At 31.2% G+C, this 23,889-nt stretch overlaps 1 protein-coding gene across 1 annotated transcript; it reads right to left on the reverse strand.

Moving 5' to 3' along the window:
• Positions 1 to 9,730: 9,730 nt before the first annotated feature.
• On the reverse strand, positions 9,731 to 21,865 carry LOC113392474 (gustatory receptor for sugar taste 64f-like). Its single transcript, XM_026628925.2, has 11 exons — positions 21,652 to 21,865; positions 21,317 to 21,461; positions 20,758 to 20,876; positions 17,042 to 17,221; positions 16,382 to 16,527; positions 14,879 to 15,001; positions 13,840 to 13,994; positions 12,752 to 12,796; positions 12,083 to 12,254; positions 11,192 to 11,281; positions 9,731 to 9,887 (listed from the first exon to the last, which is right to left on the reverse strand). The coding sequence occupies exons 1-11, from the start codon at positions 21,761 to 21,763 to the stop codon at positions 9,759 to 9,761; spliced, it is 1,416 nt and encodes a 471-aa protein (XP_026484710.2). The 5' UTR covers positions 21,764 to 21,865; the 3' UTR covers positions 9,731 to 9,758.
• Between the last annotated feature and the right edge of the window lie 2,024 nt (positions 21,866 to 23,889).

Raw genomic sequence — 23,889 nt, forward strand, 5'->3', positions numbered from 1 at the left:
TTTGTTACATTGTTTTAAGAAGTCGTAAACCATATTAATTTTATAAAATATATGAATATTGTATCTCTTGTAACGACCAATCAGAGCGAAGCATTTGCCTCGAGCGGGGTCGAGGCGCCATCTGGTTGACAGAGATGGAGACAGTTTTGACGGATACATTTTGTTTAATTAGAAAAAGGGACAGATCGAGTTGGATCTTGAAAAGTGTAGAAGACTGCCTATAAAAGGTCAGATCGGTGTCCCGAACCCGCTGCTCGGTGCTGTTACTCGTTAAAGTATTAATTTGTTGACTTTATATTAATTAATAATACTGTAATTACGTGATAGTTGTGTTTTGTGCTTGTTCTTTATCCTAATGACGCACACTAAGCCCGTAACCATTGACGACGATGTCAACAAGAATGATGTTCTCCGACATATATATAACATATGACGCAGATGCTATTGAAAATTATTTGAGTTTGATACGATATCTCATCCATCTAATTACGAATTTGATAACGAGGTCCTCATTTAGCTTCGTTATATAAACATAGTGATACGGTAAAAGTAATTGTCGTATGGAATGAGCGATCAAGGGTTAATCAACGAAACGTCACGTCACGGCTAATTGCTGTTTAGGCTTAAGGCTATTGGACAGTCTTAAAGGATTAAACACACTAGTGCCGGTAGATAAACCAAGCATAACCGAATTCGATCTTTTATAACTCGGTAATGTGAGATTTAAAAATCTTGCTTAATATAATGGCTTACGAAAAATCTTATCTATTTACTCCATAATACACGAATCTGTTTTTTATGTAGATAATACTGGTATTTTATTCATACTAAGATACAGACTTATACGTACATACGTTCGACTACGTAAAATTCATACAAAGTTACAAACGCTTATGTTTCCGGACTAAAATCTTAGGTATAACCTAAGGTAGTTCGAGTCGTGGCTATGTAGTATCTAGGTAAAGATGTTCGATCTTAGACTGCCTCTATTTTTTCCATCAGGAAAAATAATCTAATTAAAAAACAATAATTCTTTGGTTTTTAAAACAATACATTTAGTTCAGTTAAATTAAATTGTGAATATAATTTTATTTTTTGGAAAGATTAACTGCAAATAAACGCTACAGTTTTGTGCAATCATTTTATTTTTCACTCGAAGGATAGTTTCATTAGAAGTGATGATGTTGAAATGTCTGTTAAAATATTAAAATTGTTGTAATATGATACGTTCCCTAAAATACTATGTCATTTGGAATAAACTGAAGTGTGTACTGTACCTTAAGCAACATTTTTTCAGGAAGGAAAACCCGTTACTTTAAACGAAGCTTTGGTTGTTTTTCAATACTTAGGAAGTGTTTATTTATTTTCACAATAAATAATTGAACTGTTTTCATTAACTTATATATTTACGTTTATGTTATAATGTGCGCCTTGAAGTCTTACCCCCTAACTCGACTCGAATGCCATGACAGTTATAGCATGACTTCATAACTCTTTACGCCGCCGCTCAACTCCCTTGTGAAGCGTAGCACATATACCATGATATATTCTTAGTCAAAGAACTGAAAATGACTTTTTAAAAGATTGATTTTGTAATAAAATTAAATACTTTCAATTTTACTTGATAGTAGGGTAGATACCACCCACTTGTCAGATATTCTACCGCCAAATAGCATTACTCTGTATTGGTGTGTTCCGGTTTGAAGGGTAAGTGAGCCAGTGTAAATACAGGCACAAGGGACATAACATCTTAGATCCCAATGTTGGTGGCGCGTTGCCGATGTAATGAATGGTTAATATTTCTTACAGCGCCATTGTCTATGGACGGTGGTGACCACTTACCATCAGGTGGCCCATATGCTCGTCAACCAATTTATACCATAAAAAAAATAATAATAATTAATAATAAAAACCTACTAAAGCGGCATAAAATCAAAATCAAAATATACTTTATTCAAGTAGGCTTTTACAAGCACTTTTGAATCGTCATTTAACAAACTATTTAAAGTAAAGCTACCACCGGTTCGGAATGTAGATTCTACCGAGAAGAACCGGCAAGAAACTCGGTAGCTACTCTTTTTCAACGTCTAAAAATACAGTCATATTAGTTAAATACAATTATATATGTACGTTATGTCTCCTGCCTGGAAGTCAACAAGCATTAACTCCACGCTTTTTTATCATCAATATAATCTTGTATCGAATTATATGCTTTCTTTACCAATGTATTTTTTGACAATTGACTTGAATCTATGAAACGGCAAAGTTAAAAATGTCTGCGGAATTTTATTATGACTCAGAGATTTTATGTCCGAAGCACACCCAAACCCCAAGCTTCGCGCCCAAGATATCCTAAAGCTGGATTACCGGTGATCGCTGGCTCTTTTTTTTAATGTGTAATAATTTTATGTAACAAGGTATTGATGTATTAGGTAAAAATATTATATTCTTCGTTTACCTTAAAATTAATTTTTATTTTAGCTAGAAATAAAAAAATATATAATATAATAGTAATTATTTTACTTCGTATTTATTTATTCATAATTAAAAATTCTTAAAATAAAGGCACTTTACGACCATATTTTTGTTTATTAATTAGTGTAGGGCTTTTATTTCGCAGTTCAATTTCCAAGGCACGCAATTACTTATTCATACAAAATATTTATTCATATTTATTTAAATTACTTTTATAACAAGGATCAGGTGGGTTAGATTTTTACGAAAACATTTTTATTAAAATGTTTTATAGAAATAAAATGGTTGTTTCGAAGATACGGGGTATATCGTTGTTTCTTAGGTTTTATAGCGAAATCTGATAGCCACGAAGTATTCGGGATAAGATAACGTAAATGCGTTTAATTAATATCATTAAATTAAATTATAACTTATATTAACTTTATAATAAATTCTATAGATATTTTTTATAAATACACTTGTTAGAAGGAATTTGTGCAAGCCCGTCTGGGTAGGTACCACCCACTCATCAGATATTCTACCGCCAAACAGCAGTTCTTAGTATTGTTGTGTTCCGGTTTGAAAGGTGAGTGAGCCAGCATAACTACAGGCACAAGGGACGTAACATCTTAGTTCACAAGATTTTTTAATATCCGCCCTTGACCGCTAACGAAGTTACGAATATCAGCTAGAATGATATGACCTTGAAAATCTTATGTTAAAGCTTCCAATAACGGATATCGCGTCAACTGCATCATTTACCACAAAGGATAATTTCCGGCACAGATATTTACTGTGTCAACCTACGGTACTAGCAATTTTAAAGGTCAAGACCTATTTATTAGGAACAAGATAAAAAATATTACCCAGATATTCTGGATTGATGTTAAACGATTTATCATTTCTTTCGTTGTTAAATATCAAATTATTTACGTATTCAGTACCTGCCTCAATTATCTAGAAGCTTATATTTAATATTCTGGGTATTACGTCAATACCTTAAACATCAGTCCCATTGATTTAACTAATACCGGTCAGATTGTCATCTCAGAGTATTATAAAACTTTGCACCCAATAATTTAAAATATAGGTACTAAAATATCTTGTAAAGTAAACTAGTCTCCATTTGGGCTTATTCGTCGTGGAATCGGTCAGAAAGATATTTTAATAGGAAAAGATCAATCATGAAAAATTGTTAGGTGAATAAAATCAAATGCAGCAAAATATAAATTTAAGTAAGTAAAATACACAATATCTCAAGATGGATTTCTATTAGATTCAATTATTCAAACGAAGTGTGAAGTTGTGAGTTCGTTGTAATAATAATTTGTGTCTAATGCCGAAGCCTTAACTTACCTTGTAAGCTTAATCACGCTACGTGATTTTAATATCTCTACTGCGAATTTGCTAAATTGTTAATGAATATCCTTGAGACATGAATATATTTAACACGTGTTTCTAATAACATTTTGTAATCTTCCTTTATAATTGAACCTGTACTGGCTCCACGTGGGACGATATACAAATTTTAGATTAAAAAAAAAAAAGGAAAAATAAATAAAAAAGAATAAATATCTTTTTCTTGTTTTTTTACGGCTAGAAAAGTCGAATTTCTCAGTTTTTTTCTACTTTAATATTATGAACCTTTCTCTTGAATCACTTCGTTGAGTGATTAAAACCGCATTAAAATCTGTTGCGTAGCTTAAAAGATCCATAACCTATTCCAACCATAAGAGGATTAACAGGATTTGATAGCAAATTGACGCTATATATTGGTCGAGGTTGATTAATATATGATATTCACCATGGATTTGCGAAAACATTGCGTTTTTATCGTCGACGAAACTATTATCGTTATTTTGGAAGTAAAATTAAAGTGGATATAAGTAGTTAAGTGTTATATTATAAATAAAGATATATTAATCATAAACTCCTAATAGTAAACAGTAGCTGAGTTATTAGCAAATCGCATGAAATACGTAAATTTAAGGTCTGTTTATCCTTATTCCTACTTCGATTGGAATACTCTAAAAGTGTATATAATATGTGTTTGTGCAAGCCCGTATTGGTAGGTACATCAGATATTCTATCGCTAATCAGAAGTACACAGTATTGTTGTGTTCCGCTTTGAAGGGCGAGCGAGCCAGTGTAACTATATGTAATTGTTTACACCTTTAAAGACGTATCACTTTGTATGTTACCCAACAGATATTAATTTTAAGTGCTTAGTGATAAGTTGATGGTGTAACTTTTCCAATAAATAAATAAATAAATGAATGAATGAATGAACGAACGAACGAATGAATAAATAAATAAATAAAAATAACTACAGGTACAAGGGTTATAACAAAAAATCATGTAGGGATGACACTGATTAGATGATTTCCATGGTTTATAAGATAAGTAAAATTAATAGCAGCCTCTTAATTTACCACCTCCGGGCAAAGGCTCTCGAGTTGGGGAGAAGGTTTGGAGTCTATTCCACTATATTTCTCCAAAACATTTTTTACCGAAAAACATGTAAGACGGCGTAATTATTAATGCACTATTATAAAAGCAGCTTTATTCTACAAATAATAAAATTCAATATAAATCTAAGTCGAAAGCAACGTTAATAGTTTCGAACAAGGTCGAAAAAAGTAAATATTTAAATTAAGGAAACTATACATTATTCATAACACGATAATAAAACCTGGAATGAATGAAATTCTCCTTAGTTTCATAAGCACTATGGAACGATATCTTTAATATTATATTATTTTTATAAATACACGATACTTTAAAAGTGGTTTTAAATGTATTTAATAGTAATGTACACTAAGCACTAAGCACATTTTCAATGTCCTACTTTTGAAACAAACGCTTCTATGAAACAAAAGATTTATTAAAATTTAATTTTTTACATATTTAAAATTCGACGTATAATTTTTTTTTTTTTTTGTTTTATTTTGTTCACCTTGACAAATTTTTCAAGTTCAGCAAAATTCAGATACTAAAATTTTCATTTATTCATTTATTATTTTCAAAAATATCATAATCTAGAGATGCTTAATTCAAGTAGGCTTCGAAAAGCACTTTTGAATCGTCATTTTTACTGAACTAAAAGCTACCAAGTGAAGCTACCGGTTCAAAATGTGTATTCTACGGAGAGGAGTCGGTAAGAAACTCAGTTACTCTTTTTCAATTATCAAAATAAAACGACCATTGTTTTGAAAAAAATACTCTCAGATCTTAGAAGATATTCAGTGATATTCAATTATGAAATAGTCTGGAATCTATAGCTTCATGCCCAGTGTGCTGTTATTCTATGTCTGTGAATAACAGAAAACATGTTAATAATTTCGTGCAGTCTACGATAGACCCGATCGAAACCTATCCAAAGTTATAGATCGATAAATAATGATAATTTTTAGTCGATCACATATATTTTCAAAATTCGTATAATCGAAATATTGCGACATTAAATCCATAAAAATGAATAACACGACAGTTCAACGGGTGGCCATTTATTCTATATAGGGGTTGGTAAACGAGGAAGAGAAAAGTTCGAAACCTCTGTGAAATGACCAAGTTCTTGACATAAGATTTAACATAATATAATTTTTAAATTATTTATATTCCATTTTGCTTAGGATCTGAACATATTGGTCTAAAGTATTACCAAATTTGCATAATGCCCCCTTAAGTCAGGAAACGTTCCACGTTGTATGTCATAACGAACTGTGTAAAACCTGTTAAACCTTAATCACGTTATGTTATATAAAATAACACAATTGAAAATATTTATTACTTATGACATCAGGTACAAAATTAAGACCCCAATTTAAATAAGTATAAACTCTGCGGCAAGCGGCTGATTTAGGCTGATTTTGATGGGGGCAACATTCATGCGATTCGCCTAACCGACTTCCGTAATTTCATAAACGAGCGATCGCTGCATCTAGTCATCTTGCCTACCCTAACAGATGCAATCACACCAATCGGATACTGATGATGACGATTCGTCAAAACTTTAAAGAAATAACGTCAATGTTAGGGTATTTGTAATATCAAATATTTTAACGGTACTCAATATAGGGGCTGCTATTAATTATATACTTAACTCAGAATGGCAGCAAAGACATGCAGATCAGATTTTTATTACATTATTTGTCGCATCTATTTTTGTTGTTTATTTTTTTAATTTATCGAATTCACTTTATTGTATTCAATAAAGTAAATGGCATAAAAGGAGAAAGCAATATGTCAAAAATTATAATTAATGTATTCCTATCTTATGCAAAAGAAACATCTTATACAGGAGAAAATCGGCAGGCAGAAGTCGAATCAAAGATGTTTAACATAAAGCATACTTATACATATATAATTTGCAATGGTCTTCTTTGTCCCAACGTTTTATATAAAAAAAATATTCAACGAGAAATAGTTCCGAGTCAACTTTGATGTCGATGAATTCAAAGTTCTTAACTTTGAATTTATTAAAGTATCCTGGAACTGTTCTGAAATTGAAATTTTCCTTTTAGAAAAACAGTTTTCCTTGTTGTTCTTTATTTCGTTAGAATGCTACAAAATGTTGACGTTAAATGATTTGATAGTAGGGAATTCGCTCAAGCAAATAAATCACCTTATTGACTCACGTCTATGCATACCGCAAGCAACTAGTTTAATTAGTCTTTCAACTAACAGCCCAGCTGTTTGATCAAACGGCGCCGTTCAACATTTGACGAGAGTCGAATTGCCTAAGTATGCAGTTTGTGATTTTTTTTTCCTCATATTATTATTGCAGTGATAGTATGTAGCTATTGTACCTAAAGCAAATTAGTACTTCACGTAACAGTAACTATAAATATCTGCTTGTAAATTTGAACGCTATTGTTCATTAAATGTTTTGGTCTAAAACAAAATATATTAGTACGTATATCCTTTGATAGATAATGAAAAGATACCCTATTTATCTGATAGAGAAACTTTATTACAGTATTAAGTTTATCAAGATCGGAACATATTGTTTCAATATTCTCAATAAATAAGGGATAAGTTATTGTGTTTATAGCCCTATCGTAATCGTAAACTTTACTATCTTAAGTCAAATTTTCTCGTGAGCTCTCTCGTTTTTTTTTTTTATGAAATATTTTCAGATTAATATTTTTAATAATATAATATATAACACTTGCAAAATTCTGTGTGAGTAAAAATATGTAAAAATATGGCTGAAAATTACTATTATTTAAGCTCACACACTAAGAGTGAGTGAGCATTGATCAAATTAACTGCCTCGTTGGTTTAGTAGCTAGAGATAAGTCCGCAGATCCCGAGGTCCTAGGTTCAAACCGCTCGTCGGGCCGATCTAGAAGCCTGGAAGTTGGAATTGTATACACTCCTCTAAAAGCACGGAAAACCGTTGGACCTGCGCCGGAACTTATTCCAGACGTGTTGGATTTGCCGTCCCATCGACATCACAACAACAACATCATCATCAGTGCCTGTACTTCCAAGCCGCTCCTTGAAATATATCTAATGGATTGTTCTCCAAATGTTGTCTCGTATTTATAATCACTCACTCTCTTGGTGGTAGGACTTTGTACAAGCCCGTCGTGCAGGGTGAGTGAGCTTGTGTAACAACAGGCAAAAGGGACATAACATCTTAGTTCCCAAGGTTGGTGGCGCTTTGGTGATGTAAGGAATGGTTAATATTTCTTACAGCGCGTTTGTCTATGGGCGGTGGTGACTACTTATCATCAGCTGGTCCATTTGCTCGTCAACCTACCGATATTATAAAAAGTTGATAAAAAAAAAACTTTTTTCATTTTGATGTTCAATAAACAGTACTGTAATCCAACCAAGTTCCAAGACTATGAAACATTACACAATCGTATCGTACTGACTACACTTTCAACAAGTTCGAATTTCGGAACTGTTGTTTCGAGTGTAGATAATTCATGTACCGAAGTGTTAACTTATTATTTTCAAGCGAACTTCAATTTAGATATGTAAATAAAATGTAAGTTTAGTTTTTATTTTGGGTTCCGTCTCCTTTTTCTGCGTATACAAAATAAATAACAATGTAATTAATGAGTTATGTATTAATGAGTATTGAATGATACAAAATTAAAATGCATGTGTCGAATAACATGTGAGTTGTATGTGTTATTGTATTCTACAAATACACAGATTTTTAAATTTTGTCAAATATTTTAACACGCTTTTTTTTATTAATAGCTTCACTTGTAACTAAGTATGTAAGAAAATCTTGGAATCTTAATTTGACCCATTTTCCGGTCTTCGATTAGGATGAAATTTTGCACACGCTCTGAGTTCTGATGACAATACAAGACTAGCTAAGAAACTTCATTACAAATCCAATATGGCGGCCTCCCCAAGATGGCGGACTGGCTGTTTGAAATCCACCCCCATGATATGGATATCAAATGAAAGAGTTGCTGTCAGAAATACGAAAAAAATAGTCACGTGACTTAAATCCAACATGGCGGACATCCAAGATGGCGGATTGGCTATTTGAAATACACTGTCATGATATGAGTATTAAATGAAAGAGTACTTAAAGCTAAAACCGAGTTTTTTAGTTTTTTAAACTATTATTTTTGGTCAAAACGCTCCATTTGTAATTTTTAGTGCGTGTTAAAAGCGTGTTTTTTAGTTTTTAAAATTATATTTGTTATTTAGATCGTAAACTTAATTTAAAATACAGGGCTATAATGATAAAGCAATAAATCTATCAACGATCTGGATATGCTGGTCATTTATTATTAGCTTATCATCTGTGTAAAGTTACACAAAAAATTATCATAATAAATTTATTTAATATAATAATAGACAGAAAGACAGCGTTAAAAATGTCCAAATAAATTATTGCCGCTTGATACAAGTAATTCCTCTCAGGTAAATTGAAAGTACCTTACCACTGTTGTAACTGATCATTGTTTATATTTCTTTATAAATATATTATTATGAGTTTATTGTGTAAATTCAATCGTATATAAAATTATGTTAATGTTAATATATTAATACACTTTATTGTACACCACAAACAAAAATACAGAAATCTTAGGATTAAACAAAAAAAAACAAAACTAAAAATAGAAATAATGCTCAAAACAACAATATAACCAATTATTTTATGTGTGTACAATGGGCGGACTTATGGCTAATTAGCCATCTCTTCCAGACAAACCAATCTGAGAGATTTTTTTAAACCATGGAACTTTTAAAACTGCCTCCCCTACTATATATAATATAAGGTTTATTTAATTTTTATTTTTAGATGATTAAACAAGTTTGGTAGATTACAAAATTGGTATAATTGTGTTATTATAAAATGATAGTGTTGGACTTGTTGAAGAAATGTTAGATGATTGAGGCTGCGAACTGAACTGGAACATCACTAGTTCATACGTCACGATGGTACCAGCAACCTACAAAAAGTGTAAATTTTAATAACTCTTCTACTGCATATAACAGTTTTTTTATTCCTAATGTAGTCAATGACTTAAACTTCAAAAAATTCTCACATGTCCAAATAATATCTCACATGTCAAAATAATTTGTTGTGAAAATTACGCATTTTCAGCGAAAGTTTTGTATAATGAAAAATAAAAAAAAAATTTTAGATATTTTTTCAACTGTATAATTTTTTATTTGCAATACTCGCTAACATTTAAACTTTAAACCCACAAACTAACTATTAAGTTGTATGGAATAAATTGAGATCCACTTCTTATACCAATATGCAAAAGAAAATCACCAATTACTTTTAATTTGGTTGCCTTCAAATTGAAATCAAACATTCTATTTCTATTTAACTACTGTCGTCAATATACAACGCAACCTTCTTCCAGTTAAATTAAAAAGAAAGAAATATGACGTAATTTAAATAGAACGTATTCCATTTTTAATATGATAAGTATTTAATTTTTTTTTCATAGTATTTTAAGACTCGGTAAGACTAATGAGCAAACCTAGAATAGCGCAATAATAGTATTTATTATTGCGCTATTTAATATTATTAATAATAATAGTATTATTCCTTTTTATTATTATTGAAATGGAAAATTATTAAATTAAATAAAAACAAAAACGATTAAATTTTCGTGCATAGCTGAAGTTTAATAGACGAAGATTTTGTCATCAACACACTGGCAACAGAGAAGTTGTCATAATCTTTAAACCGACAGTCTCAGCGTAAGTTTTGCGGATATAATCATTGATGCATATCACAAGGCTAGTTCGGTGCTGAGATTTTGCGCACCGAGTTACGGTCAATTGACTACAATTCAGTGAGCGACCAAGAGGAGCTGACTGCTATTTAAAGCAGCAATATATTTGCATCCTTAAAAAAATGGACCTTTTTTGTTTTAATTGAATTATTATTGAATAATATTTAAAATTTCGCTGTTATTTAAATCTTATCGCATACCTTGAGAATATAATGAGAATAATAATGTCTTGTCTCAATGCACTTGAGCTGATCCCTAATGTCAATCCCTTATGCTATAAAATTAGTTATATCTAAAAAGTTTTGATGGATTTGATTGGATGTACCTCATGGAACATTTTGTTAATCTAAATATCAAATTTAATTTAATGTGGAAAAACGAATTAATAAATAATAATGATAAAATAATAATATAGCTCAATAATACAGCTTCATTTATAAAATCGTTACAAAGGCAAAATTTTTATCTTTTAATATATATAGCTTTGAATATTCCTGACTTACTGTTAGCAATAATCCACGTGTAACGCTGAAGAATTGTAAACCGCTCAAAGCGATGTTATCTCCGTTCACTTGATCCAAAAACCTTTGAACCTGAAACGAAATTGCGAAAATCAGAAGTAGCCTGTAATAATCTACAAAAAGCTTCAAAAGCTTTTTTTTACATAGAGACAATACAAGAATACTAAATACGGTTAGTTGTGCACGAAAGGTACTAAACAAAATGTTTTTTATCAGATTATATATTTTTTTTATTTATATAATAAATATATATATTTTAGTAGTAATCGTAACTATAGTAAATTTTCGAAAAAAGACAAACTTCTAATTCGAAATCTAAAATCTACCAATTTCGCTTGATTGGGTTATTAAAACTGTAGATATTCAGTAGAACTTAAATCAAATATTGTTTTATCGGTTTTGGCCAGTTGCTCATTTCAATCAATAAAATGCTATTACTTAACGAATATAATAGATATCTTCATTCGGAAGCATTCACTGTAGTGATTTTCATATAGTTATAGTTTCATATAGATAGTGACATTCACATTATTAAAAAATATTTTTTCGTTCTCTTTTCAAATTGTATTTCATAATTTTACTTTGGCACCGTCTTGACGACTATGATAAAACTGTCTATACAATTTTTCATGCAGATTTTTTTCCACTACATGGTGAAATTAAGTTCTATATCGAATACAACATTTTTGCAGGACTCGTATCGAATAACATACCAGGCATAGTATTATATGATAGCATACATAGTGCTCAATTAGTTACCCAATAAATAAATAATATCCTTCTGACCGTGTCTCCGTCGCGTCAAATACGAATATAAGTAAAATAACAAAAATAAAACTATGGATTTAAAAATAAATTAAAAGAAAAGGTCACCTCCACACAATATACTGGTGAGGGCACGTCATACAGGACAGACGCTGGTACGTTTGAAGCTGAGTTGACTTGAGATGCGATGAGTGACACTGTGACAGATCGAGCAATGAGAAAGACGAGAGAGAAGAAGAAATATGAAGCTGCCTCGTAACCTCCAAGGATGCTGGGCTTCCTAGAATAAACAGTATAATGTAATATTATTAGCACGGAGCGGTTTCATACGCGTTGAACATTAGAGCTCACCCGTCACCCTCGGGGCGTAAGCGTTAAGTTATATAGTCTAAAACATTTATCAATTACTGGGCTATTAAAAGTATAAATATATTTTAAAATCAGAACAGTGGATTCTAAGATTGGTGCATTAGAACTGACCAATATGACTCTAGTACAGAAATTTCAAGTTACCCCAAGCAGGAGCTCAGAATCTACAGTCTTATAAGCTTGACACTAACCCAGCCAGTTATTCAATGAAACAAACTCGTAAATACTAATTCATATTCAATATTACGAATTCAACTTACGCTTACGTCAAGTATTTATCGAGAAACATTCGACGTTTTTGTTGTCAACCCACTGTGGGTCGAACATGTCAAAATCACGCCGCCAATTTTTTAAAAATAGAAGTGGAACTCCTGTCGTTTATAATCATAAAAATAACTTTTGACTCACCCCTTACCACGACTGTTACATTCTCCGTTTCCTTTGATACCATCTCTATAAGAAAAATTAAATAAATTTAAATATTATAACAATTGTAAGTGAAATATCTAGAAGATGCTTAGCGAATTTGTCTGTCTGTGTGTGACTTTTTCATTACACTCCAATTCACATATTTATACGTGACTAAAACTCAAACAAAAATTACTTTATTGAATATAAAAGCATTACACTTACTTATTGATAGTTAAATTATACACTACCACCGGTTCGGAAAAGGAAACACCCTGATCTGAGAAGAACTGGTGAAAGAAACTCAGCGGGTCTTTTTTTTGTCAATCAAATTAAATACATATATGGAATATGAATAGGAATAGCCAGGAGGCGATCGTTTCATTCCAAAGGTGTGCTATCAATCATAAACTCACTAATTGTATAGTAACCTTTCGCAGACAAGCGTTCGTTAACATTTTTTTTAATTCGGCAACAGAAGCATTTTGAACGCTCTCTGGGATCCTGTTATAGAACTGTATACATTGCCCCACAAAAGAGTTACTGACTCTGTGCAGTCGAGTAACAGGAGTAACAAGTTTGTACTATTTTACGGAATGTACTAAAGTTGCTAAAACAGGCAACTCTTTCAGACAACCTCTGGGCAGAGGAGCAATTGTTAATAATGTGATAAGGGATCCAATATTTTTCAAACTACATATATGCCGTCAAGTGTAGGATCAAAAATCAAAATATACTTTAATCAAGCTCATAAAAGCACTCATGAATCGACATGTTACAGTGTTTAATGTAAAGCTAACACCGGTACGGAAAGTAGAGTCTACCGAGACGAACCGACAAGAAACTCAGTAGTTACTCAGTAAGATCTCTAAAATACAACTGTGTATTCAATTTACCTCTTGCTTTTACTCTCCCTTGAAACCGAAATACGAATGAAATATGAAATAAATTTTGCGGTGGATAGGTGATGAGTAAGTAGGTACCGTTAGAAAAATAATGTACAAAATAGTGATCACTACCGCGTGAGATACTCAATATTACTACCCGCCTTTTAAACGAGCATAATTCAATTTTAATAAGAAACTTACTCCAGAGAGTTAAAAAGCTGGAGACAGATAAAGAATAGGTTATTAGCGAATGAAATAAAAATGACTCCGTTGATGACGTCATCGACTCTTCTCACGAGCTGAGTTGCGCGACAGTATTCTTCGCGAACTGTCCTCCAGAAAACCTCGGGTAAATACTGAAACGAAACGAAAAAATTTTTTTATATGAGAGATCTATTTTACTTTAAACAGGATATTTTAAATTCTAATAGAGTAAACATTTTTTGTTAGACAGAGACATATTGCAAAACTGTGCCAGAGATAACTCACACTCACTAAAAATTAACAGCATTATCGAGTTTGACTTGTCAGTAGACAAAATACGTAGTAATACAGTCGATATTGCACTAGTTCGAGAATTTATACCTATATCACGTGACTAATACGCGTCGAGCTTATTGAATATCATAGAGGTAATACGACTACAGTCGATTCCACGAAACGCGCTCTCAAAAGACATTACCCTCATGCGCTCATTGTTTAATACGTGTGCCCTCAATTGACTAAATCATATCTTAAGCTTGCCTTACATGTCGTATTCGTGTCACTTGTATTCTGTTCCCTGGAAGTTTAATTATATAAAGGGCTATGTTAGTAATTTAAATACAGCTAACACTATTTTCAATGTCGTTTTGTGTATACTTATCTTTTAGATTTCACTTTAAGAAGGTATTATATGCACTCAGCTGATCGGATTTTATGAATGAGCATACACAACTAAGCAATATGTTGATTATAGAAATAATTAAAATATATATCGGGAAACGAGCCTTACAATAGTATCTCACAATGGTAATAAGCAATATTAACATAATATCATTTTGGAAAATGAATTAATACCATCTGACGGCCAACATTATTAAGCCGCGCTCATTGGTCAAATCAAATATCGCGCTTCCTCGGCTTTCTGTTACACACTTCCGTCCCTTTCACGAAATCATTGTTACGGATTGCAGGATGACAATGATAAGTCGTTAGGTACACTTTAAAATTTTAACAAATATAGTATAAATAATTTTACCTTTCCTTGAGCGTTGAGTAATTGTTTATTGACATAATTGAGCCTTGAGGTTAAATAGTAACTTATACATATCACGAATAAATCAGAGAAATTCCAAATAAACGTCGATTGGAAGTGGAGAAACTGGAACACAATGTATAAAAATCAAAACTTATGACAAATTAAAAGATGATAGATATAGATAGATGATAGATAGATTAAAAGAGTGGTAATGAGATTAACTACAACAACCCTAGACTTCAACACCAGTAAAGCTATTCATCTATACATATAATAAAATGTAATTATGGAGTGTCTGTTTGTAATATTAAAATAACCGCTTTTTACTAAATACATATGTATACACGATAAATATACAATAATAATTTTTTTTTAATATTTGTCTGTCTGTCTGTTTCTTCCGGCTAATCTGATCGATTTTTACGGGACTTTCGCTGGCAGAAAGCTGATGTAATAAGGAATAACTTAGGCTACAACAATAAATTTTATTGCTAAATTCAAATGAGCAGGAAGATTTGATTGATTATAATAATAATATAATTTAAAGGATACAAGCATTTATATCGCGTATCACTAAGTTGAATCAACATATTGTGATGATGTAAGAGTATGCATTCAGTATGAAAAAAAAGAAGTAATTACTAAGACACTGTAAAAAAAATTATCAATATTCTCTTGGCTAAGATCCCACGATGTATTGACAAGATCAATATTACAATAGTTTATTTTGATACAAATATGGGAGGAATGGGCTAAATAATAAAAAAAAAGAACAGATTATAAATACTGCTGTTCACTATACTAATATGAAAAAGATCTTTTCAATGGCGACATATAGGGTATTCTTCTGATAAAATAGCAGTCACCATCTCGACATCATTATTAAGCCAACCAAGAAATCTAAAAACCTTAACGTGTTTAATTATCACTATGTGTAGTTCTGAATGTTTCCACGCAATGCGGTGTAATTAGTCCCGAATATACATGACTTATCACACAAAGGTTCTCACTATTTTTGCCTCCAGAACATGATAACAGAGTGATGAGAACTCGTCATTTTTTGCTAAGAGACACGTGTTCTGTCGACTACGTCAGCTTGGCTATGACTTTGTATATAATATATTTACATTACATTACATTAGCAGCCTGTAAATTTCCCACTGCTGGGCTAAGAGGCCTCCTCTCCCTTTGAGGAGAAGGTTAGGAGCATATTCCACCACGCTGCTCCAATGCGGGTTGGTGGAATACGCATGTGGCAGAATTTCGTTTAAATTAGCCACATGCAGATTTCCTCACGATGTTTTCCTTCACCGCCGAGCACGAGATGAATTATAAAACACAAATTAAGCACATGAAAATTCAGTGGTGCCTGCCTGGGTTTGAACCCGAAATCATCGGCTAAGATGCATGCGTTCTAACCACTGGGCCATCTCGGCTCTTATGACGATAACTGATGATGATAAATGGAAAGACTCAGGAGAGTTAAAATATCAATAAAATTACCTGCGTTAATATTCCCAAACCAAATGAATAAGGCAAATAGTTGAAGACCCATGGATAAAAATGTTTCACGAAGCTTTCGTGTGTCATATCGCTCTGACATACCATTGCTCCCGTGTAAGCGGACAACAATGATAACAGATGTTCCACTAAAATAATATAATTATATGATTAAAACAGATATTTTTAAAAACAATGATCATATTTATGGCGTTACTTCATTTTGTTAGTATGGAGTTTGTTGTGACCTGGACGTTTTTACTTGCTTGTAGGGTTTTGTGCAAGACCATTTGGTTTGGTAACATCCACTCATCATGTGTATCACCGATTTGGATAGATTGCATGTGCTTTACACGTACTCGCATTTTAATTTTTTTATTTAATAAGTAATTTATTTAATAAATAAGCGGTCGAGCAAATTATCACCAAATGTTAAGTCGTCACCAACGCGCATAGAAATTGACGCAGTACGAAACATATACAATTCCTTACATTACCAATGACATACCATTTCCCACCAACCTTGGGAGCTAAGATTGTATATGTCTTTTTCCTGAAAATCAATCAGTCAGAATTTCGAAATAGTATTAAACACAATATTTAAAACGTCAATAAAAAAAAATGTTTTTTCATAAATAAATGCAGAATTTAATGGAGACTTACCTAGAGCTAGGAACAAGACGCCGGCACAAGTAGCGTTACATTTAAGAGTGAGTGTTCGATCGTAATATGTATCCTGATCTTCCACGTGGGCTATGTGTCGAATCAAGTCCGGCCAACGAAGGGCAACACGAAGGAATAACGTCGTTGTTATACAAGTTGTTCCATAGAAGATAAACGGAGCTGGAATTTGTATAATATTCTATATTAATTCTTGTCCCAGTGATTACGGGACGATAGCTGCTCGTAAAAAATCGCTTGTAATCTCATTTTGAACAGCTCCAGCCGTAGATGTGCAAATTAAAGAGGATTCCTGACTGCAATTTACTAAATTGTTAAACAAATTATTAATTTTAGAGAGCGGAAAAAAGTTACTGGCCGGCTAGAGAGCACTATGGCTATATAAACGAAATTAAAGTAAATTGTTTTCGACAAACTCTTATTCTAACTGAACTAATGTATACTATTTGACATTAAACACTTCATTTAATGAAGTTAAATATACATACGCTAGCATTTCATCTGTTCAATACTTTTTTAACTTGAATCTTTGATCAGATATGGTTGCAAGAACCTACTTTAATTGAGTACATTTTGATTGATTGATTCCGTTGTAACGACAATAAGCTCATTTACTTTAATTAACAGAGAATAATTACGTGTACAAAGTTATGAATATGTGAAATTAGTATATAACGTCGATTTACATGCAAATTATTTTAATTTAATTATTCATCGTTATACTTATATACATAATTATGTACTTTCGAATTTTTGTAGTCGTGTGCTTTGCTGTAGTTTGCATAAATTTATCGTTCCAGAATCGAATATTTAAAGCAACTAAATATTTGAATTAAATTTTAATTTAAACATCCTGCGTTGATAACCGCTGCACTAAATAATAATTACATTTTTTTACATTAACAGCCTGTAAATTTCACACGGCTGTGCTAAGGCCTCCTCTCCCTTTGAGAAGAAGGTTTGGAGAATATTTCATTACGATGCTCCAATGCGGGTCGGTGGAATACACATGTGCCAGAATTTCGTTGAAATTAGACACATGCAGGTTTCCTCAAGATGTTTTCCTTCACCGCCGAGCACGAGAAGAATTATAAACACAAATTAAGCACATGAAAATTCCGTGATACTTGCCTGGGTTTGAACCCGAAATCATCGATTAAGATGCACGCTTTCTAACCACTAGGTCATCTCTGTTCGAATAATAATTATTATTCGTTTATTAGCTTATTTAAAAAAGGTGCGATGTTGTTAATTAATAGTCTAATTACTTTATATTCTTGCTATTTCTAAACAGAATATTATTAAATTCGAGTTATAATTTATATATATTCAATATTATTATATATATTTGCCAGTCGAAAAGCAAATTAAATATTGTTAAATTAATTTTATAGTAATAGAACTAAATAGCTAATAAAAATGTGAAATAAAACGAATCTTAAGTCATAAATTTCTAGAATATTCGTGCCAATTTTCTGAAGATGGATCATTTTTAATATAAAATTATTCAAATCAATCGTCTTCTTTAAAGTTCTAGCTACCCGCATATCATACTTTCATTGATAAATGCAAAATTTGTTCATTTTAGTTCGTAATATTTCTCTTTCATGAGCTACGAGTAAATTGAATTATTTATACCTAAAATTTCTAGAAAGTTATAATATCAAAAGACTTAATATATTACATAACATATCATAGTCACGTTGTTATTATTAAAATTAATGACTTAACTGTTTGTGATATATTGATAGACGGAATTGAAATAGACAGTGGCCTTATAATATAGCGAAGACATTACATACAATAGTTTTAAATGTATTTGATTGTTTCAAATGAGTAAGACAAAAAGATAAAAAAAATCATATCAAATTAAAGTAAGATGTAAATTATATTTATATATCTCAATTAATAAATTGAACAAATGCGAAGCCGGGGCGAAACGCTAGTAAATAATAAATTGAGAAATTATAATATATTTCATGGGAAGCATGACAGACGCAACCGGAAGTTGAGGCTCCAGCGTAAGGAACGTAAAATATGTTCCGTCAAGCAACATCGTGCTCGAGACCCTTGTATCGGCAACAAAGGGAGCCCCTTAACATATTGTTAAAAAAATCTTTATTAATTCCTATTGACAAAGGTAAAATCAAGAATATTGACTTTCATTCCATGACTTTGGTCACTTGACCGAGATATTAATATTTAGTTTATCTATTATACATCTACTTGTACATACATAAATCTCATGTATGTACCATAAAAAAGTAAATTATTATATTGTATGAAATAACCAATACGTATAATTGAAGCAACTTAATCTCCGCCATAATAAAAAAAAAATCATATTCTATAATTATTTTAAAAAACTGTTTAATATGAAACAAACCAACGAACTAGCACTATGTTAGATTTAAATTTATTCTCGTAAACAGACAGTTAAACAAACTGTAACCTTATATATCAAATCACTTAGTAGATTATTTAAAGCCCAAGTTTGAATCTTGTTCCTGAATCGAAGCTGCATCAAGCTGAGAACTATTTAATTAACGAGATAAGATAACTTAAAGCGCAGTGGACTTAAAGTTGATCACAATAGTTTCCTGCAGTTTAGTTTATACAATATACAAATTGTAAAATATAAAAATATGAATTATTGAATTTTAACAACAATTAAATTTAGATTATATTGCAAATGATCTTACTAACTAAAATAAGTAATTGAAATCAAATACAAAACAAACATCTAACTGAAAATGAAAGTTGCATATAACATAAAGAAATATTTATGATCGATTAAATCTTTGATCGACATTCACTGAGGAACTGGTCAAGGAGTCTTACCTCTCTCTCTATCTTCACAATCGCATAATGTATAAGACGTTTAGAATGATTATAAATCTTCGATGTCTGATCTCCTAATTGTAAAATATCAAAATCGTAATAAAAAGCAAAATTGGAAACGTATAATTTGATAAATGTAAGATATCCTGCTGGATTTTATTATAGAATCGAATAAGATTCGAATCGATCACGATACCATAGATAATATATATAGCTGCTAGCTAAGTGCTTTATTGGATGACAAATGAGAATTACAGTGGACTTTTCGACAAAAGTAATTACTTAAAATGCTTTGGTATCGTTCACTCTGAAATATCTATTGTCTTATACGAGAAGCACAACGTTTCATTGTTTTACATTTGTTAAAGTAAACACAATACATTTTGGTCGTTTGTCCTTTAAAACGAAATTCTAATCAAATAAACAAAATCTATTGTAATCCAATCAGAAAATACGTTGTTTACAACGTATATTACTTATAATAATTAGTGTATTATCTCGTGATTTTAAAAATAAATCATATATAATCAGCAAATAATACAATATCATAAATACAATTAATATAGACATGGAGGTCATTTGCGTATATCAAAAATAGAAAAAGACATAAAATTGATCCCTGTGGAATGACCATTTTTATAATTATTGAACTAGAACACAAAATCCAGAAGACTATCCCATTCGTGGGAGCTTAAATTTTAGCAATAAAATGAGCAATAACTGTACAATCAACATATAACAAGTTATAATACATAAAATTAGACCTATCAAGCTTATCGTATCGTATAATATTTCACTTGAACAATTTTCGTGAAAAAATTATAATTAATAAAATATTATAATGATTTAAGACTTACTTGTTCCATTTAATGAAGAGGTACTATGAAAAATTCTGTAGAAGCACATAAATGTGATAAAGAATTGTCCAATCAGCGACAAGATTAGGTAAGTAAATTTGAATGACCACCATACGAATCTAAAAAAATAATAATGCATTTGTTTGTAGTAGTAACATATTTACAATAAATACAATGATTAAATAATTATCACAACAAAACGGATATCTTAGTAACATCAGTGCAACTGTGCGATTAACTCCTCAAATGGTAACAGCAATGGTAAGAAGTTAGTAGTTACTTTTAGGAATAGAGATGAAACAGAATATAAAAAAACGCACCTAAACCCAAAATCGTGGTTTCACATCAAGGCAAGAACCGCTGAGTTTGCAATGTAATAAAATTATACTTATAAATCATATTATGTTCAGCAAAAAAGGAAAACAATTCTCAACAGTTTCTAGAGCAGCGTAGTATAATATATTCTAAAAAAAATCTCCTTGAGGGGAGATAAGTTATTTGCTAATTTCAGGTTATAACTGTTCCAAGAAAACCATGAAACTATTATTGGAACAAATACCTAACATCAATCGGCGATGTGCTGCAAACTCCTTCCACTGGCAGCAGTGAAAATATTTGTCCGATTATCAAGGTGACTCGTAATGATTTCTGGAACGTCGCAGGAGCTTTATTTTGTTTTAATTCTGATACATCGACTTTGTTGGCTAAAAATAAAATGTGTCATAAAGTTTTAAAAACATTATTCATAACTATTGTTGTTACTGTGTATTTTTGAATTTTTCCAGTAAATAATTACGTAAATAAATTAAATTGGTAAGCATTTTTATATATTAATATTAATACTATGTTTACAGTGATTATGTGTTTAAAAATGTTAGTCTAAAGGTTGCTTACTTTTGCTAGGTATCAGGAAAGGTATTTTCCGCTTGTAATTCTTCGGTTTCATTATTTGTTTTGGGTCGATTTGGACGACATTGACACTAAAAGTTTCCTTTGCCACCGTCATCTATGCTTCTTGTACTACTAGAAATGGTAAGCGATAGATATAAAAAATTGCCAGTGAGATTGTAAAACTGGTAGCAATGATGCCTTGAATGTGGCTATAAAAGACAGAAACAACGCGGTGGTTGACTAACTGACCCGATCTAGGGTTGCGATTTCAATGAATCATTAAATATAATGTCAGCTCCGCCATTATACAGGGTTATTGGTAATTCGACGTATTTCCGTTAGGAGGTGGTAGGGGTGACTATTTGCGATAATTATAACTCCCATACGCATTATGCAAAAGTGAACGATTTTTGATTTAACAGGGTTTTTGCTTTATTTTTTAAATAAGTTAAAAATGTGACTTAAAGTATTAATTTTAATCTCAGATTTTCTTTTGATTTAGAAAAACGATTTAACAATTATCGTTCCAAATTTAAACATTCAAGCTGGAAATCGATATAATTTTATTTAAAAATATAGATATATATATTAAAAAAACAAACGTTATGAAACTTGTCCTGCAGATTTTTTTAAAAACATTATGGTTTGTGTAGCTCTCCAAAAATGTTTAACAACTAGGTACTTATTTAAAAAAACTGAAAAAAGACCACAGGAAGCTAGTAAAAATTCGTATTCAAACAAAACTTAAATTCCCTCTTTGAATATTTTGCAAATAGGTTTAATGCGTACCTAAAGGTAAAATGCCAATGAAGGAAGCAAACTGGCGAGTTAAGAAAAATAAAATAAGATTTTCAAATGGATCTTCTTTCAAAAACATTTCACGCGCGCATTGGTTTTGTTTTACAAATTGGCGCTGTGTATTTTGGAATAATTTTGATTTGTTATTTAATTTGAATTTATTACTGTAACTTATTTGAAAAATAAATAACATAAATTTTGATACAATGCGAAAGTCGCGTGGAGCCTCAAAGAATACGTGAAGCTCTACTCATGTTTTGCGGCTTTACGTGAATTTGGAATACGAATAGCTAAATAAGTTGATCTTCATAAAATTAGACCGATCATAATAACTTCCGCTGAAAAGTGAAAAATAGAAGAAGAAGAATTATTATTCCATCTCAATTAGTATTAAATGCCATATAGCGGTTGTTGAAACACAATAGTTGGTGCTTATTTGTCAATAATTATTGATAAGGGAAAGAGATAAATATCTTTATCACGATTCATCACCAAATTATTTCACATAAGGTTGTACAATTTATTTTAATGTCACCACTAGTATAAACTTACCACTAGATAGGCTACCAGAACTCTAATGACAATCGAATTATTTATTAATAAATAAAAACCACATAAGGCGTGCATTGTGTTTATAATAAAACATATCTTACATACCTGAACTATTTCTGATTGACAATTCTATCTCCTTATCCTTATTGATCTTAATGGAAAACCACAATTCCTTTTGAAATAATTTTAGCGTCAATAGCTAGTCAATTCATTATTATTCTATTGAGGAGTTCGGAATCGGAAGGTAACTTTACAGTTTTAAGGTAAGCATAAACCGTTTTTAGTAATTTACGTTTTTTTTTTTTTCAATTAATTCTGCGTGGGCAACTTTTCAATTTGATCGTTATCAAATGTCCGATCGACAATGTAATATTATCATTCTTAGAATCACAAATTAGTCTCACTTGACCCCTGTGTTGTTTATTTGTAAACATTAACGATAATTTTGATAAATGTTCTATGTAGCGGCCTGTGTTAAGAATTAAAAATGCTTCGGAAGTGATAATTCTTTTTCAGTATTTGTTGCATAATTTTGACTTAAATTTAATGTAAACTTTATTATGAATTCATTGTGGTTAGTCTCATTTATTCCGGTCTGGATAGATACCATCAAAAACAAATGCTTACTTGGTGGTAGGTACCCCACCGACTCTTCTGACTTGAATTAGCCAGTATAGAAGTACGTTAGCAATTTGTTGGCGAGTATTTTTTGAGAGATTGGACGACGTAGCCGAAATCGGTCAAGATGATATTATTAAGTGCATATAATAATACTTTAGTTCTCAAGATTGGTTCCGCATTCACGATGTAAGGGATGGTTCAATATTTCTTACGGTACCAATTTAATATTATTCAATAGAAGATGCGTGGAGCTAATACTTGTTGACTTCC

The sequence above is a fragment of the Vanessa tameamea genome, chromosome 5 (genome assembly GCF_037043105.1).
Source record: "Vanessa tameamea isolate UH-Manoa-2023 chromosome 5, ilVanTame1 primary haplotype, whole genome shotgun sequence".
Lineage (NCBI taxonomy): Eukaryota > Metazoa > Arthropoda > Insecta > Lepidoptera > Nymphalidae > Vanessa > Vanessa tameamea.

What these genes read in the sequence shown, in the direction of transcription:
- LOC113392474 (XM_026628925.2), bottom strand. Translation starts at nt 21,763, where the DNA reads ATGACGGTGGCAAAGGAAACTTTTAGTGTCAATGTCGTCCAAATCGAC. An exon ending in TGTAACAGTCGTGGTAAGGG is followed by an intron (nt 12,255 to 12,751) that starts GTGAGTCAAAAG and finishes TGTTTATTCTAG; the next exon opens with GAAGCCCAGCATCCTTGGAG. An exon ending in CACGTGGATTATTGCTAACA is followed by an intron (nt 9,888 to 11,191) that starts GTAAGTCAGGAA and finishes CACTTTTTGTAG; the next exon opens with GTTGCTGGTACCATCGTGAC.